We start from the raw sequence: 19,482 nt of genomic DNA, 5'->3' as shown, positions 1-19,482 counted from the left end.
AAATTATTAAAAATTATTAATTTAATTATAAACCTAAGATAAGTAAAATGTTTATGCTAAGCACAGCCGTATATGTATGTTAAAAATTAAATTGTATTAAATTATATAATAACAAAAATATAACTTTTGGTAATGGTTCAGAACATAACATACAATATTTAAAAAAACATTTTTAGTTAAACATAATAATATATACATAATGTAATAGATTATGTAGAAACCTAACCTAACCAAACTTACATCCTAGGCATAAAAACATTAAGAATTTAATTTGACCAAACAATTTAACTCTATACCTACAATTCTAAATGATGTTATAAATATTTATCTCGTTATTCTATATTTGGGCATGTAGAGCGTACCTGAGCATTACGTGTAAATTAATTTTTAGTTGTGCAATAGTGTTTATTTTATTATTATGTATATAGCAGTAGGAATGTAGGATATACTTCAAAAATGTAATTTGACCTCAATAGGTACCTCATATTATATTGACTTAAAATCAAATCTAGTATTTATTAAGTTATTTTAACAGGTAATTTTTTTTATCAAATTCTTTGTAATTGCCTTCCTAGGTATAACGAAAATTACAAAAAAAATTACTGAAATATTTATAACACATGAGTTCTTAACAAAATTATTTTATTGTTATAATTTGCAACATACTACTTAGTACCTATCTTAGTGAATAATTACATTTTCAGAAATCATTTATTGATTATAAAATAAAACTATACACGTGTATAATAACTAATAAGTTTAAAAGGAAGAATTTGGAAAAAAATTGTTTCAGTAAAATATATTTCAAGATTAAAAAAAATTAAAATTCAAAATACAAATAAAAATTCAAAAATACATTTTAATCTTTGTTCTTTTTTATCTTTATACTTAACATTTTTAAATAGTCCTGTAAATTGTAATTAATAATTATACCCGCTATTAATACCTACTACCTGCCTAAGTAGAGGCGATACGATACAAGTGTCTAGTAAACTTTTTTTGTATTTTCTTATATTTAATATTTATCCATAGAGGGATAATACTAAAAACAAAATCCCTGCTCAACTCGATGAAAGAGACTGTACCATTGAAGACTTTTTATGTAATATAAAGCCAAAAATCGTTAGTACGATTGTTTGTACACCTTCATTGGTGGCAAAATTGAGCCTCAGGACTTCCATTCTTAGCACAAACATCTACAGAAAAAACGATGGACTCGCAATTGAAAAAAAAGACCTGAGGGTGAAAAACACACATACACGGCAAATATAGCGAAATCGTTTTTATTGCATGCCCGTATTAACCTCATCTCATATAATTCCCGATGCCAGCAATCTTTATTAGAGTGTCATATAAAATACGGAGTGAGGATAAGAAGATAGTCGAGTTGGAGAGAGGGTGATAGACAAAAGAAAACCGACTTTAAATGCCCCCGAGGAAGCTTTTACACCACCCGCACGAATGCACCACGTCTCATCTGACTGTACACTGTGCGAGTGACGAGTCTCCTTCTACAAGCCGACATTTTCGTTGTTATTATTTACCGTTGCCCCACCAAACATCGTGAGTCGTGGACCGTGACAAAGTCTGTGCACAAGGGTAAAGATATTTTAATAAACAACTTTCACTGCGTAGTGAACACTCTTCAACCCTCTTTAAATTAACTTTTATAAATAAATTTAAAAAACTAATTAACCTTGTTATATTAGTAGTAGTTATATCTAATATGTCTCATATAATTTTTAATTACTTACATAAATAATTGATAAATAAAAACATAATATTATGATAAATATGATACAAACATAAATATTATATAAAAATGATAAGGTTAGGTTAAATTACTCCTTACGGTCAGAATATTATAGTATCACATAAATTATAAATATAATACATAAATATTTTAATAAACATATTACATGATTATTTATTTTGATGATTTTCGAATGTCAATAATTATAAATAAAGCTTAAATACAACTAGAAAAATGAATAATGATTATCAACGTTATTCATTTTTTTTAACACTTGCTTAAGTTAAAATATGCACATATAAAGTTTGATCAATAAAACTTTAATTAATATACTATACCTACAGTCTACACCATACAACTACTTGAGTAATGGCAATTGTTATATGTTACCACCAGTACACAGTTTAACTGTAGGTATTTCATTGAATTAGTAACTTTTTTTTTTTAAGTATTAGGTAGTTTAGTAGTTATCACTTATTTGTTAATTAAATACGAATAAACATTTATATTATCTATTACCAAAAAAAGGTCTGTTTAACAATTGTAAGTACATACCCAATATTATAAAAATTATATTTTCTAGTTTTATTGATTCAAACATATTTTGTAGACAACAAAGTGGAATATTTTGTTTTTAAATTCATAGCTCAAAGTTCTTGTATAATAATAAAGTTTAGGTACCTACATGTTTAATTTATTATTATATTTTGGTATACATTTTTTCTAAATTGAAAGCGAATGAAATTAGATAATTGTTCAATTAACTCTCAATAAACTATTTGTGTCCATGAAGTTATCAAACACAAAAAAACATCAAGCAGATAATATAGTAGTATACAATAAAAGTGATTTTTTTTAATGTATCCCTTTTCTATTGATAGGTACCAACACACATTGACGACATAAAGGGAACAAACGCATAGTTGAGCTGTAGAACGTAGCCTAATAAATATAAACTACTATTCTCAGAACATAATAACAAGAATAAATCGATTTAGAAGTAAAACAGATTCATATTTAATTACATACATAACTTACTTTCAAGTAAAGCAGATAAGTATAAAAATATATATAATGTACATGTTTTTCTTTTGTGTACTTACAGTGTATAATTATTACCATACATATGTTGTAAGGGGTATGCAAAAAACTTATTTTCTATTATTAGTATTATTCAATAGAAAGACCAATAACTAATAAGGTAACTTTTTTGAACATAGAATTGACAAATAATTGCAGAAATAACAATATTTAATAATAAAATAATTACTTTATAACACGTGGTCATTGGAGAAAATAAAATGGACAAAAATACATTTATTTTAAGTTTAAAATAAAAGACAACTTTGTTGTCACTTACCTATTTAATCTGTTTTATATAATGAGTAAAAAATAGAAATCATTTTTTTTTTTATACGATGAGGATAACTAGATAACTATGAAAACACAACTTTTATGGTTGCATTAATTCAAGGATGTTTTTTAAAATAAAAATGCATTACCTATAAGTTGTAAGTAACATATTCCAATTAAAAAATTGTAATTAATTAATCATAAAAGAAATCTGCTTCTTAAATTCTTTATATATATTATATAAAATGAGTTTGAATTTGAATTCATTAGATAAAGAAAGTTAATCATACAAAATAATTTTGTATAAGAATAATAATTTATTTTAGAAAAAAAGTAATTATAACAAAAACAAAATGTACAGATGTTTTGTTTTAAGTTTTAACCATCAAAAATATATTATGAGTAATAATTTAATTTTCTTTTAAAAATAACAAGTAATGGAAATTTGATGTGTGTGATTTTATATCTTAAAAAGTATATACATTAGTTAAAAAAAGTTATCTTTTGTTTCAAAAATGATCCAGAAAAGAGTTTAATTTACTCAATAATGATCAAAATTTAGTTCAAACTTTGCTTTCTTTTGTTGTCATTTTAGTATAAAACGACTTTCTCATAGTGATTCAAAAAAAAATTCTATAAAATAACATCAGACGTACTAAATTTCAAATCTGAAAGATTTTTATTTAAAAAAAAGAAAAAAAATAAACTATCAAAATATAGGTACCTATAGTATAAACGTATTATAAAAACTAAAAATGTAATTTCACCAATACAATAAGTACTCAATAAAACTTTTTAACTTATTAAAATGTTCATAATAATTTCAATACAACTACAATAAAGTTCAATTACAGTTATATTTAGAAAAACCCAAGACTAAAACAAAATTATTGAGTAAAATTTATTTTAAAATAATACCATGCAATGATATTATGAACAAAACTTTTATTTTTCACGATTTGTAAAAATCATAACTTTCTCTCTACATAGATATATTAGTTAATGTATATCAAATAAAATATCAAAATCGTATTTTAGATTTAATAATAATTTTAAAAAAATTTAAGGCATAATGTTAAGGCATTGATGCTATTATATAAGATATGTATAAAACAAACAAAACAAATCGTTATATTTTTCCGAAATTCAATAATGTATTTTAGTATAAAAATATAGAGCCCAAAAACGGTCAACATCAAAAAGTTATGTTTTTTTTTTAGATACCTATAATAATATGTTCTAACAAATTAAAACAGTTAGTAGGTATTTCACTGTTATCTGAAAGCGACAAAATGTTACATCAATTTTGTAGGTAACTATATAAAAGATATAATTAGGTAGGTATTTAAAAATAAAACATTGACTTCTAAAATGAACTTTAAACCAATGAACTATGAACATAATTTGTATTTTTTTAATAAAAAATCGAACTACATTTAAAACGTGATAATAAAAATAAGTTTAGTGTGCATGAATTTATTTTTATGTTATACTACATAAGGTTACGTGTCATTTGGACTGTTAGGATGACATTTACAAGGGGACAGAGAATGTCCTACATAAAAAACATAATAATCATAATGATGTTGAAACTAAAATATAATAGGTCGTTTCCCAGGTTATAATATTATTAAAACCAAAAAACAGCACAGCATTAATTATTCGTGTTTATTGATTAATATTGTATAAGAAGTTAGACATATTTATGGACCGTTAGATGTTAAACTCCATAGTTATCACACTTAATTTAATTAAACCTTCGTGTAATATATTTAATACACACACAAGTATAAAATTTAATTTTACAGTTTATAGTTACATAAAATGGCTCCAGATAATGTTTCCATAACACGAAAAAAAATTATTATAACAACCAAATAACAATTATAATTATTACGGCAGCAGTGAATTATACATGAAAAACTCATCTTTTAACAATGATGACTTGTGTTTAAAATACTAAAATGAATTGAACAATTTCAAATGACACAATGATTAATTGCATTTTTTTTATCAATACCTGATACTTTTTATTGATTATTAAATATATTATTTTAAATAGCTCATTATTGGTTGTATTACAACCGGCCGTTTATATTTTGGACTACAATAATTTAAGTAGTAAATAGTAGTGGAAAAAATAGAGAAAGTAAAACAAATGTGATGCAACGAGTAATTTTATTTACTTTTGTTATAGTTTAATATTTATCTTCAATAAATATTAGCAAGACCAATTAATATTCCGTCGTATTCTTTGAATAAGTTTTAAAACAATATAAAAAATATATCACTGAAAGAAAATTAAAACGGTTATAAATAAGATAAACTTAGGATCGGGTAAAAGTTTTCAACTCATCTTTTTATCAAACTGTTATTTTTCCCTGGGATACAACTATAATAACTGTAATTTATCTACAGACTTGTAAACAAATATTTTGTTTAATTTTGACAGCTAATTAAACATTGACTTTAAAAAGTAAAAACAAATAATTGAAATGAAGATTGACAAGAATAATTCATTAACTTTATAATACATATATTTTACTAATTGAAACCAAATTTAAACAAAGATAATATGATTTGATAATTTGAATTAAAAGACCATAATAAAGTAATAATTATTATATTATAAATAGAACAAAGAAAATGGCTTAAGCTGCCAATATTATTATTAGATTCAAATTGCGTTTTTTTACAGCTTACGTCGATAACATACTATTTAAAAAAATAATACCTACTTACTAACCAAATATTGATTTTCCGATTTTCACCCAATTTAATTTAAACTTTACTGAAACAATAGATATTGCAAGCCTGCAAGGTAATGAAAACTTGAATTATTAATTCAATGGATACAAAATAATTTTAAATCATTATTAATCTCGTGTATGTCAGCACACCATTTCACATTTATTGGGAGTTCGTAATTTGCACCAAAATGAGTATTGGAGTACATTTGCGATTATCAAATATTCGATTATTCGTCGATTACTTGATATTTATTATGCTGACAGTTATTGTTTGTTATATTAAGACTTTATCTGAAGCACAAAAATACATGCTTATACATTTATTACAGATATAGGTATAGCTACCTACTTACTAGCTACAGCAATCTCTGGAAGCTCAGCTTATGTTGGGAGAGTTAAGTTCTAAACAGAATCGTGATTTATAATATAGTGTTTTGTCTATCTATTTTATAAGTTAAATCAAAGTTAAATTAATTACTTTATATGGTTATAGATACTCTTTAACAAAATTTAAGTTGTATACAAATATGTATTAAAACACATGTTGTGTTGTTAGCTTTAATATTATAGTAGATTCAATTATTATAAAATTTTAAAGTAAGAATATTATCTGGGGCATATCTTATATTTTTATAATTATTTTAATTTAAAAGTGAATTATAAATCATGTAAAATATTACGAATTTAAATTGCTTATAAATTAGAATATCAATAAGAATCTATTAAGTTTTCCATTCTCTAGATACAATTTTTACCTTTAAGTTACATAATAGGTCAATTAACTCTAATATTATAGCTAACAAAACAAAATTGGTTTTTCTGAAAGCAAGTTGTCTATGTTGCGTGTGAGTCAGCGAGAAAAAACAAATAGTGCGCTGACATCCTCTTAAGTAAATAAAATAATTTAGTTCTACAATTTGCTCAAAAAGGATTGCATATAGACGCAGTTAATAGATAATTTCAATCAAATAGTTTATTCTTCCGACGGTATCAAAAACTAACTTTTTAAATCATTGTATTTGAAAAATATATGCTATTGTTTGATATATACTAAAGAACAGATGACCTATAATTTCATATTCTGAAGTAAAGCACTTTAATATTGTCAAATGATATATTGTACAGAGTTCTAAGAATATTATTTTAATAGATTTATTTTACAAGAATGTAATATTATTTATAAATAATTGGTTAAAAGAATTCTGTGAGTTTATAATTTTAAATATGATAGAAACTTAGTAGATTAAAATATTTTTAAAAATCTGAAAAATGTGCAGACAATCTAAAACTAATTAAGTTGATTTAATTTATTAAGAATTTATAGCTTATAATATAAGCATAATTCGTCATATAAACTACCAATGATGAAATATTATAGTAAATGTAAGATATTATTGTGATTGAATAAGAAAATCAGATACTTAATAATAATAAAAATTTGGTATATTATGATCATTGACAAAAATATGTATAGGTTAGAATGGAATAAATTTAAAAGTATAATTAAATAAATAAATTATAGGATTGAAATGCTTTTTAGTAGGTAGAGTAGATTACAAAACAAAGAGCTAGTTGTCACACATACCTTTAAATCACCCGCATAAGAGAATTGGTTTTGGATTCGTAACGCGCCTGAATGCACCGCACAACCATATAGTATTATAGTGTTGTGTAAATACACTCAAAAACGAACGGGAACATATGCGTCTCGGAGGCTTACAAGAGGGATTACACCTTGTGTGTTTTCAGTAATGATTGTTACACTTTGAGCTTTTTAGAGTTTGAGAAGGATAGTGATGAAAATTGAAGGGAAATAATATTGTTAAAACAAGACGTGACCGTGAACGCAAATAAGGGCTTGACCCAAGATATCGAAACTGAGCAAGCCACCCAGCCATTCAGACAGGAACAAATAGTTATGGAGGAGGTAAAGGCTGCTTATAGTCCACTTATCGATGAACGAAAGGTCTTTATTATTGCAAAAGTAGTGAGTGCAAGCTATAGATAACTATAAATTATAAATAACTATAAATTCCTAATAATAAATCGTTTAAAATAATGGTAACGAATACCCTGGTAAATTGTAATTATTAGAATAAAGAGAAATTAGATGAGCTTACAACTTATTTTGATATAATAATTTATATATTTAGACTAAAATGAATCATTTCATAAATTAAATCTGTAGATAATTGTAATATTATTATTATAAATACCTAATAAAAACATATTTTAAAATCATTATATACAGCTATTTAACTCAGTTATAATAATAAATAGAAATCCCAATATTCTATTTCGTAACTCAGATAATTTAAAAGTCTAACAATATAAAAATAAAACTACATAATACAATTGTATGTATTTACTTATTAACTTTTTCAATTAGTTATTCGTCATCGTAGAATTTGTTACGATTAATAAATTTGAGTTCATGGTTTGGATTAGACTATATAATTTAAAACATAATTAAACTTAAACAAAACAATTTAAAATTAACGTCAATAATATTATATGATTTTATTGGTAATTTTTTTAAAGTCTTTTTAGCATAATACTTGGGTGGTGTGCGTATACATTTTATTCATAATTTTAATATTATTTAAATAAATAATACAAGGAAATTAACAAAATATGAAGTAACATTTAAAATCTATTTATTTGTGTTTGTCAGAAATAAATCAAAAATAATTATAGATTTTGAGCTGCTACATTTCCAAAACACTTTTATCAATATTAGTAATCTAGTTGTTTAGTTGAATGATATTATTAAAAGGTAATTCTTTGATTCTTCTTAATAGTTTGAAATGTATTATACTCGTAAAGAAAACTACCGACATCTGGATTAACTTTCACAAAAAGCACATTTTTAAATTTTAATCGAGATCCGTTGGCATCAGTTTTTGAATACGATGATTTTAAAATTTATAATGAGAAAAAATACTAATACAACTAATTACTACTCGTTACTATTTACTACTGAGATAAGTGTAACGAGATGAGTGTCCGATATCTCATTAATACTTCAAAATCATATTAATGAAATCATTCTTACAATTTATTTTAAAAAAATACATGGATTCCTCATAATACCTACCTTCGATATACTTTTAGGTTGGGTTTTATTTTTTAACTTTTTTTATAATTAAAAACAAAAATCATTTTCATATTCTGATATTTCAAGTAGGCATAGGTATCATACTTTTTAACAATAAAAATATTTTATTATTTAAAATTAATTTATTTTTGCTATTAATACAAATTCCTGATTAAATTTAAATTATAATACAAAAGACAACAAAAATCTATTCACTGAAGCAAAACGAAAATAATGTTAAGCTAAAGTGACCTGTACTAGGGTTACCAAATTTATTTTCCTATATAGCTCTTATAGTCTTATGTCTAAAAGGTTTTGGAAATAAAAAACCCTCCTTTTATCTACACTTTCACCAAAATGAGAGCCCGTAGAAATCTCTACCACCGTAAATCCATTTGTCCACCGTTCCAGCATAATTGACGGTAACTTAGTGAAGTAATTTACTTTATCTTATCATGAAACGTTTCAATATGGTTTAAATAGGTTCTACCTATGCATACGCTGCATCTAATAGTTATATTGAAACTATTTACAGATTTTAAATTGTGAATGTTATAATGGTATCTACTTTGATTGGTACCTATTAATATTTCATAATTACATCTAAAATTCTGAACATTGATATTTAATACAATACAGTTATTTGGGGAATTTGTCAGTAAAAAGTATAACTATATTTAACATCAGCAGAATCCATAAAAAATGTAGTTTAATCAAATGTTAATATGGCTACCTAGCAAATTAGGTATATGACTTAAAAATTGCTTTTACACTTATGTGTTTTATTTTTTATTTATTGAATGTTCTAATTTACAAACGTATACTGCATTTACTTATGTTATATGTTTTAAGAGTAGATTAGGTACAAGCGTTGAAGCGTATCTACTATTTTAGAAGAACAACGCCACTGAGGTAACTTAAAATATATAACTATACAAACTTATAGAATAGTATAAATTATAAAATTATAGTATACGAATATTTAATAAATAATACGCAATACAAAATTGACACTTGTATATTTAACAATTATGAAAGTCACCGGGTACTTTGTATTACAAAGTGTTACTCAATACTCGTATTTATAGTTAAATAAATTCATGTATGCTATAAGTTATTTACTATATTAATATATTATAATAATATAGTATAGAATGCAGTAATTCGTTAACTCTTGAAGGTAGGGAGAGGGGATATTGAAAAGTTATATACAAAATAAAACACATGAGGAAGTATTTATTTTAATTTACAACAGTAATTTGATTTGTCTTGGCTTTTTATCCACTTAATTTATCATGATTACCTATTATATTATCTGCCACATTGAGTTCTACATTTATCGGTATGTTTTTATGTTTTTATGCAGCTAGTTATCGCAAATACAAACGTAAATTCCAACGGAATAAAACATAATTATTTTCCAATTTGTAGATTGGTAAAATAATAAATTTAAAAAAAAATTGTATTATAGGAAATCTATTCCTAATTTGAAGTTGGTACACCATGAGTCTGGTTCAACGCTTTTGTATAGCAAAATATTGTCTTCTGAGGCATCAATGTCAATATTTTACCCATCACAAAATAATATAACATACTCGTAATACACCATAATCATTGTTATACTCAAATTACATGTTTAAATACTAAAAATAAGATAATCGGCTCAGTTAGCTTACAAAGATCTTAGTTAGATCTTAGATGGAATAATAGTACTTCAATTATTATAGAATAACATCACATAAATTGAACTCGTATAAATATATTATAGTCTGTAATATTAGACGGATAATTATTTATTTAAAGACAATTTCAACTGTTCACAATAACATTAACAAAATGCCTACATTTATAGGCTTCCTACTGAATTAGACAGATACTATGCGTAAGTTTACATTATATACCTTTACAACAAGTTGAAGCTATCTATAAGATCTATATAGATTCATATCAGGAATGGTTCCAAAGACTAAAACCTCTCCCCCCTTCAGAGCTGATACTACACAGTACATACATTTATAATTTCACATTTTTTTAATGAAATATTTTATCTTATATAAGTTTTAAGAATGCACAAGATAAATATTTGTATTCCATAAATTTAATTTGACGTACCCCCTCCCGCCTCCAAAAAAAACCCATCCGATCTTTGCTCTGGGTCAGCCTAGAATAATCCGTGCATCCAACTATTTTAATTCACTATATAAACTTATAATATAGGCTTAGAACAGATAATATTAGAAACAAATTATAATAGACGTATTTCGTGGTTTTACTACCGATATGATAATTTATTATTGTCAAGTTTTTTTTTTTGTTTGTATAACCTACCTTGTTTGAATTTTAATAAATAAATTTAGTTTTCGGCCAGTGGGTGTACGGAAAAAAAGAAACTTCATGAGAACAATCTTATCGCACAAAGTCGAGAAACTGGCACGTCTTGCCAATATTTCCCTTAAAACTTTTCGCGTGTCCTTTTGTGCTGTTGGAGTCGTTCCAAAATAGACACACAGCAGACACACATACACACACACTCACACACTTTATACGATGTTGGCATTTTATAATACGTCATATAACATAACTGAACTGTTGTGTTCCTTTTTATTTTGCTATAATAAAATGTAAAAAATAAGAAACGAGCGTCATGTTGGGTAAGAGAAAGCAGTGCCATCATCATATAGTTAACAGTCAATGTGCCGGCAACCCTGTAAAAAAGTTAATTTTTACTCGTAACCTATATTTATGTACTACACAGCACGCGGTTCGATCACTTTATAATTATTGTTTTCGATAATCCTCCTCCGCGGCATTCTTAAATTTAATGATAAATGACAATCATATTGAATAAAGTATAAGACTCGTAACAACTAACACATTTTTTTAAATGAATGTATTTTTTTTTTTTTTTACTCACGTGGATTTCCAACCGTTATCTCTGCTGTTGACACACCAGCGCACTCGCACAAATTCGATTACCGGTTATTTAAACGAATGACGAACCTTCAGGATGCGAACGGAACGTTTACAGGATCGGGTCACAAAAAAGGCCATAGAAACAAAATTTTAATTATAAAATGTTTTCGGTGGGAAAAAATAATAAAACATGAAACCAAATACGAATATCGCAAACGAAACGCACCGCAACAGTCGAACGACGTAGCGCGTGACACACGGAACTGTCGCGGTGGCGGCCAAATACCGAACAACGTGGTCATCAGGGGGTGTGGAGGGCGCGTGCGCTGCCTCATCATCCCTCTGTCAGCGATTCGCACATGCATACTCGTGCCGCCATCTGTGTCGAACATCATTCGAAACTTGAACTATGACGATAGGACTGACTAACTTAGCGCCTAAATGTATGATTATTATCTATAATTATAAGCTTTCATAGGAAACTGACTATGGTTCGATGAGAAATTCATTTATGAAGAAAAAATATATCATGGTTTTATTCTTTAGATGCGTTCAGTAATGCCTAGTTTACAAAATGAAAAGAAGAAAGCACAGAAAGCGTCACATATGTATTATACTAATATTATTTGCCTTATTTAGTTCAACCGACAGTTGGTGGCCTCCAATCACTAGTCAAGTCCTAGTATAATGCATTTACCTATGGCCTAGGTAATGGGTACAATTTTCGGATGCCTTTCCGTTTTCTTTCCAAATCGTAGTGTTAAAGTGTTTTAATTTTATATGTAACATGTAAGTTACATAAATGGAATTATTAGTTATTTATTTATTGGATTTAGGTATCAGAATATATTACGGTACCTATTTAGCTTCCATCACAACATAAGTACCTACTGCATTTATAGATAATTTAATTTTTTTTTTAATGCATTTATATGCTGGTGACCCTTTCTATTTTTCAGAGGGTATCATATTATACCCTCTCCCCCCTTTGACTTATTTTTGTAGTATAAATGATAAAGCAATGAAAGCATATTTACTGTTATATAAAGTGCATGGTCTATGAAGAACCTTGTATTCAATTTTAAAGCCTATAGTTTTATGAAATTTGAACGTTTTATACATTTTTAACTACCAAATAATTTGCAAATCTCCAGGATTTTAATTAATTTTGTAGACATTTGAACTTCAAATGTGAATAAAAAAAATCATGCAAAATCATTTCCATAAAAATTGATTTTGTGTTTTAGTGTAACTCCAAGACTATAATAACCGCGTATATATATAATATATACGCGTATATACTTCAAATGTTCACCAATGGTTTATTTAATAATTTTCTAAGCGTGATGCAATTCATTTACGATCATTTTGAGCTATTTATACATTTTATAGACACTTGAAATGTTCAATGTGTTTTAGTATGATAATTTTTTTGTTAGGTCAAAAAGCTCGAAAATATTTAATTATTCAATACCAGATTCCTCTTAAGTTGTTTTAATAACAGTTAAAAAAATATTAAAGACTTAAGTATGATGGTAAGTATAAGCATTTAAAGTTCGAATTTCGGAAAAATTAGATAATTAAACGAAGAATAACAATTTTAGTTATTTTGTTGAAATTTAAAAATATTGTTTGTGGGTACTTGACACATACTTTTATGTACATATTGACTTTTAGAAACTTTTTTAGCAAATAGTAATTCAACCGACTGTATACACTATGCCTAACTAATATTTATAGTAGTAAAATAAATTACTTCAATAGCAATAATATCATTGAATACATTTAGTAATACAAACCGTCATCGCTCATAATTGTTTTTCGTTACGATTTTTTTATATCATTGAATTAAAATTTAACAAACACATACATTACAGTGACCCTTCCTGGCACTTAATATTTAGCAGCTAGAGCCCAAGTATATCACTAGCCTACATTTTTAATGTTATAATATAAATATATAATGTACTAATTATAGCTATGTCAGATGTCTATTGAAACATTTTTGAGTAATAGCAATGAGTACAGAGTGGTCGGTATTTGGCTTTTATGTATAGATATTAAAGATTAAAAAAATGTTCACTATAAAGTATTATAATGTCTACAGTACTGCAATAAAAAAAAAACAAAGCAGTATGGTATTGTGAGTTGGGGACACAGCCAAACACTGACATTTATTTAAAATCTCATCCCTCCCCCCCCCCAGTACAAAATCATAACTACACCACAGAATAGGTGAATTTAACCTATCCTGTGACTACGCCACTGGTTCAATGTTCCAACTAATTCCAATTTGCTACTTACCAAAAACGACAGTCAATGTTGAAAATCAAAGCATTTTGTCTATTATCGTGTACACTACAAGAAGCTCTGCTCAGAGTCGAAAACAAACATGAATAATAAGTATTTCAATTTTAATTAATTATAGGTGTAGGTAAAATACGTTCAGTGAATATGTCTTGTATTTTACATTTAAATTTGCCTAGTTTTACAGAGTGACCATAGTGTGCAAAAAATAATGTTGTTATTGGAAAATATCTTTTCATCTTTCCATCCCATTTTTGTAAATGAAATATTGTGGAAGTGTGGTAACCGCGGTTAAGATGTGGTAACATTATAGAACAGAACAAAATAACATGAAATCTAATTTTATTGCACGTAGATATCAGTGGTACAATCCATAAAGTAAAATTTACCATAACACCTATTACCCATGACCACAGAACTATAACGTAACTTAATGTAGAATAATAAACTTTATTCTCATAATAATCTTATCATAGATAAGTGATCTTGTAATCGCAAATCGCAAGTCGCACATTTCGTAATACATTTCTAAAAAAATGTTGAAGAGTCGTGAAGCCAAAGAATAAAAAAAAACTGTAAGGTTGAAAATGAATCATTTATTAATTATTATTTTGTCATTTCTCACTCACTGATCATTGATATAAGATATGTGTTGTATTTTGTATTATTGTGTTATGTGTATCAAAGTATTATATTTATAACCGTTTAATGTATCATAATGTTTCTTAGTTCTTAGCTATCTTATTTCTCTATTCGGCGAATATGTTAATTTATTTATTCAAAATGTTGGTATTTTAATGATAACATGCAATACATTGTAAAGTTATTTTCCCATTTTCAGAATGTTAACGAAACTATATAAGTGAATATAATTATAATGAATCGTAATATGGGATCAAAATTCTATAGTAATAATATCGAAGAAAACGATGGAGAAACTGACAATTATATTACATGTCCTTTATTACAACTAAAATATTCTAGGCCAAGAAAACCAATCACAAGGTATGTTAGTGTTATACGTTTATTGGATATATTATATTATATTATGAGGTATCTAAGTCTATTATAATATGATGACGAATTTACCTACCTAATAAATCTAAGTCTTAGCCGATTTATTGAATTTTCAAACATATGACATCATGTATAAACAAATATTTTCCCCAATACAATTGGAGATTTCAGATTATATAATAATTTTGGTATTATGAACATTGCCCCATAGGTCATAAACATACTTAACATTGTGATTCTTTCTTATAAACTATCTGTGATATAGTAGAATACTAGAACTGAATATATAAGTAAAATTGATTTTGGTGATAAGATGTAGTAGGTACCTGCTTACATCTTCTCCTCTTCATTATGTTAACAAATTATTGTCTTTTTTGTAACATTGGTTTCATTAAACATTTTAAGTACCTATATAGAGTAGTACTAAAAACTGTGTGTAATAACCTTTGATCTCAACACAACTTTTAAAAAAAATCAAACAATTTAAATATCCATTATAGCTAATTATTAAAAAAAAAAGCATTTATATTTGCCATAATATGTACTTATTAGTCTGAATTATTTGTATACTTCTAGAATTGTATAATATGCTTATTATATATTTTACTTAATTTATAAGTTTTTAGTTGTTTTTTTTTTATTCTTTGTAAAAGGGTTGATACCCGTTAATAGATACATAACATACATAAATCAATTATTTGCAATATTTATAATACTATAGAATTTCAATTCATCAACATTATTAATTATTAATTGTTTTTTAATTTTTTAATTATTTTTTTTAGTCGTTTGGGACAAAAAGCAAGTTCTTTAAAACATAATAATGATAACCAGGCTTTATTTGAAAATAAAACAGCAGATGCAGATTTGGGATGTACATTTCAAATACGAACACCTAAAAAATTAGTTAATAGTTTTGAAAAACTTGATTTAGTACAAAATACTCCATTTTTTCGTCCAGCTATTAAAGCTCAAAGTCATAGTAATATAGATACTCCTTGTGATACATTTACTTACTTAAACAGAAATACTGTTCGTAAATTAAATTTCAAACCAGCTCTTCCATTAAGTACCAAGCGATCATTATATAATAACAAAGAAAATTTACCCGAACACTCAAAAGAAGAACTGAAACTAGGATCCAAAATATTGACACAAAGTAATATTAGTACAGCTTCTTGTTCGATTACTGTAGAAGAAAATGTTAACGAAACAGCAAGCAAAGTACCTGTTGTCCTAAATGATGATACATGCAATACTTCACCTGAAACATCAAAGTTCAATTATGATACTAGTTTGTATCATAGTATCAGAGAAACAACTTCTTTACCGAAGTCATTATTTTTTTCTTTTTCTAAAAACAATTCCAATTCTTTAGTTGATTCTTCCTTATCAACAAAACAGTTAGAATGCCAACCTTTGGATGCTCATTCTAAACATACTACACCAGAACTAACTCCTATAACTAAATGTAATAATTTTGTTGTACGTGCTCAATCTACATGTATTACTCCTGTATTCGCTCAAGATGAAGAGCTTAAACAACCAATTAATTTACCAGGTAGTGTGTGTATTAAATGTGCCCATGAAAACTTCATATCTGTTAAAGGAATCAAGTATAGTATACTTAATACACTGGGACATGGAGGATCTAGTATTGTACATGAGGTATATTATCTATTCTTTATTCTGTTTATATTTTATAAATTAATTGTTTAATTTATTTAATTAGGTCTTACATCCAGAAACTAATCAAGTGATGGCAATAAAAAAAGTAGACTTATCTGAAGTTGAAAATATTATTGCCAAAGGATACTTAAACGAAGTCAATTTGTTGCAAAATTTGCAAGATTGTGAAAGTGTTATACGTTTATTTGACAGGTAGATAATAATTTGAAATGTTTTTTTTTAATCTTATAATTCAGTTCCTTTAATTTATCAACTAAATTAAATTCAAATAACGACATACAAATTAATTTTGTCAGTCAGTATAGTATCAATGAAAAGATTCTTTACATGGTAATGGAAAAAGGTGACACAGATCTTTCAAAGCTCATCCGTTGTACAAAAAATATGTCGGTTCACATGATTATGTACTATTGGACAGAAATGTTGACCACTGTTAGTGAAATACATGCTAAAGGTAAATAATACATGACATTTTATAATACTTAGGTATATGACACTAAGTTTTTGGGTACTATCAAATTATATTTTTATGTATTTAATAGACATTTTATAACTAAACATTTTAAAAACATTTATTTTTAATATTAAGTTTAGGTATTATAAAAATATTATACTATATAATTTATTTTAACATTGTTTATTTTTAATCTCAAATTATAATAAGAAAAATAAGAAAAAATAAATTAATATACAAATTACTATAGGTACTGAGATACAGACAAAACATATGATTCAATCCCTAATCAACTTCTAATAATATTTAATAATAAATTATTTAATGATAAAGCCATCTATATAAAAAAGTATTAAGTATTAAATTTTAATTTTTCAATAGGTGTTATTCATTCAGATCTCAAACCTGCAAATTTCCTTTTGGTTAGTGGTCGTTTAAAATTAATAGACTTTGGCATTGCATCAAAAATACAAGGTGACATGACAAGTGTATTAAAGGATGTGACTACTGGAACTTGGAACTATATGAGTCCAGAATGTATAAGAAGTGGGGGCTCTAATTTTGAAGGCCATAAAGTGAGATGACAAACTATATAGATAACACTAATAAAAAATATTTGAAAAATCAATTTTTATATAGATAAACCAAAAATCTGATGTATGGTCATTGGGATGTATATTATATAGTCTGATTTATGGTAATACTCCATATTCACATTTGACAAACACCTGGCAAAAGTTGCAATCCATTGCTGAATCAAAGCAAAATATTAATTTCCCCAGTCATAGTAAGGTATTTACTCAAGGTATACCATCAGTACTTAAGCAAACAATGGAGTTATGTTTGATAAAAGATGTTAAAGCCAGACCTTATGTCATTGATTTGTTGAAGCTTATTGAAGATACAGTATTTAAACCTATGACAGTATGAACTTACATTTTTTTTTGTTGTTTTAATCATGTAATTCTATATTTATCTAAAATGTTCAAACATATTTTGTTTTTGTTTTTTATTCTGGGTATTTATCTAAAGCAGACCAATATTAATAAGTTTATTATGTTATTTAATTAATAATTATTATATTATGTAAATGGTTTTTACTCTTTAATTTTTATTGCTCTTAAACATTTAAATGTTATTGAAGTAAGCTAAAGCATCAGATACATACTAATTGAATTGGTAGGTAACAAAAGTATTAAGGAAATTATCGATATTAATATATTATAAATTCATAATAATATGGTAATACTGACAAAGAATATTTTGTATTTTTACATTTAAAAAATAAAAATTATATTAATATATTTTAAAAATTCCTTATTCCAACTTTTCATTTTAAGTTATATGATGGACAGTTCACTGTGTTATTAAACATTTTTTCTATATAACTTATTTGTTTTTATTTTGCATCAATATATTTTATACTCATACCATTCTACATACAACCAAAAAGTCAAAATATAGATGAGCATTCAGAGTATTTAGATGCAAAGAAAATTGTAATTAATTAAGTTACATTAAGATTAATATAAGGTTTCACGTCAATTCTTATTCTAATTAAAAAATACAATGGCACAACATTTTTTATACTTTCTTGATTTTTATTAGTTCATAAGTGGCTTGGCGTGGCAAGTTGGCTGCTACCAGTCGCGAAATGTGACTGGGAGTAAGTAACGGCCACACATACACGTGTTTGCTACCTACCGTAACAATCGTAAAAACAACCTACTATACCAACCTTACCCCTGACACAGTTCATAACCCCTACAACACCTAAAGGCCATAGTCGCTGGGCTTAAGTTTAATAAAAAAAAATAATAAATAAAAATAGTTCATAATATGGTGATTGGAATGAAAAAAATCTGAATTTTGAAAACTTTAAAAGTTTGTGGTAAATAGGAAAAATATAAGTCAGTAATAATAAATATGTGGGTAATTAAGTTAGATTTTATGCAGGTACCATATTAATGAGATGGATCCGATGATTCCCAAGCAATATAATGAATTGAACCCGGACAAACGTTGTCCTATTCGGCTCTGAAAACTATTTTATAACTTTTCTCTTATCATATGATTACTAGAAAGTTGGTTAATAGCTAATTAAAAAGGGCTAGACAAGCACCTGGATACTAAATCCTAAATTAAAAAT

General features: G+C 26.1%; 2 protein-coding genes across 4 annotated transcripts in view; one reads left to right on the top strand and one right to left on the bottom strand.

Annotated features, from left to right (window-relative positions):
- Positions 1 to 12,142, bottom strand: part of LOC111034654 (discoidin domain-containing receptor 2) — a 246,444-nt gene extending 234,302 nt beyond the window's left edge. Inside the window, exon 1 of the mRNA XM_022315962.1 lies at positions 11,868 to 12,142. The gene's annotated coding sequence lies outside the window, so the exon portion shown is untranslated. The remainder of the gene's footprint in view (positions 1 to 11,867) is intronic.
- A 2,396-nt stretch (positions 12,143 to 14,538) lies between these two features.
- On the top strand, positions 14,539 to 18,607 carry LOC111034655 (dual specificity protein kinase TTK-like). Of its 3 annotated transcripts, none has more exons than XM_022315963.1 (7): positions 14,539 to 14,748; positions 15,015 to 15,178; positions 15,976 to 16,858; positions 16,923 to 17,071; positions 17,176 to 17,333; positions 17,715 to 17,908; positions 17,973 to 18,607. In XM_022315963.1, exons 2-7 carry the CDS (start codon positions 15,051 to 15,053, stop codon positions 18,261 to 18,263), a joined length of 1,803 nt encoding a protein of 600 aa, XP_022171655.1. In that variant the 5' UTR covers positions 14,539 to 14,748; positions 15,015 to 15,050; the 3' UTR covers positions 18,264 to 18,607. The 3 variants fall into 3 exon arrangements, with proteins under 3 accessions (XP_022171655.1, XP_022171657.1, XP_022171656.1); XM_022315965.1 differs by having other exon boundaries at positions 14,539 to 14,753; XM_022315964.1 differs by lacking the exon at positions 14,539 to 14,748 and adding an exon at positions 14,763 to 14,958.
- The last annotated feature ends 875 nt before the right edge of the window (positions 18,608 to 19,482 follow it).

This window comes from Myzus persicae, unplaced genomic scaffold (genome assembly GCF_001856785.1).
Source record: "Myzus persicae strain clone G006 unplaced genomic scaffold, MPER_G0061.0, whole genome shotgun sequence".
Taxonomy (NCBI): Eukaryota; Metazoa; Arthropoda; class Insecta; order Hemiptera; family Aphididae; genus Myzus; species Myzus persicae.
Note: the sequence above shows the minus strand (reverse complement) of the source record. Positions and strands in the feature narration are given on the sequence as shown.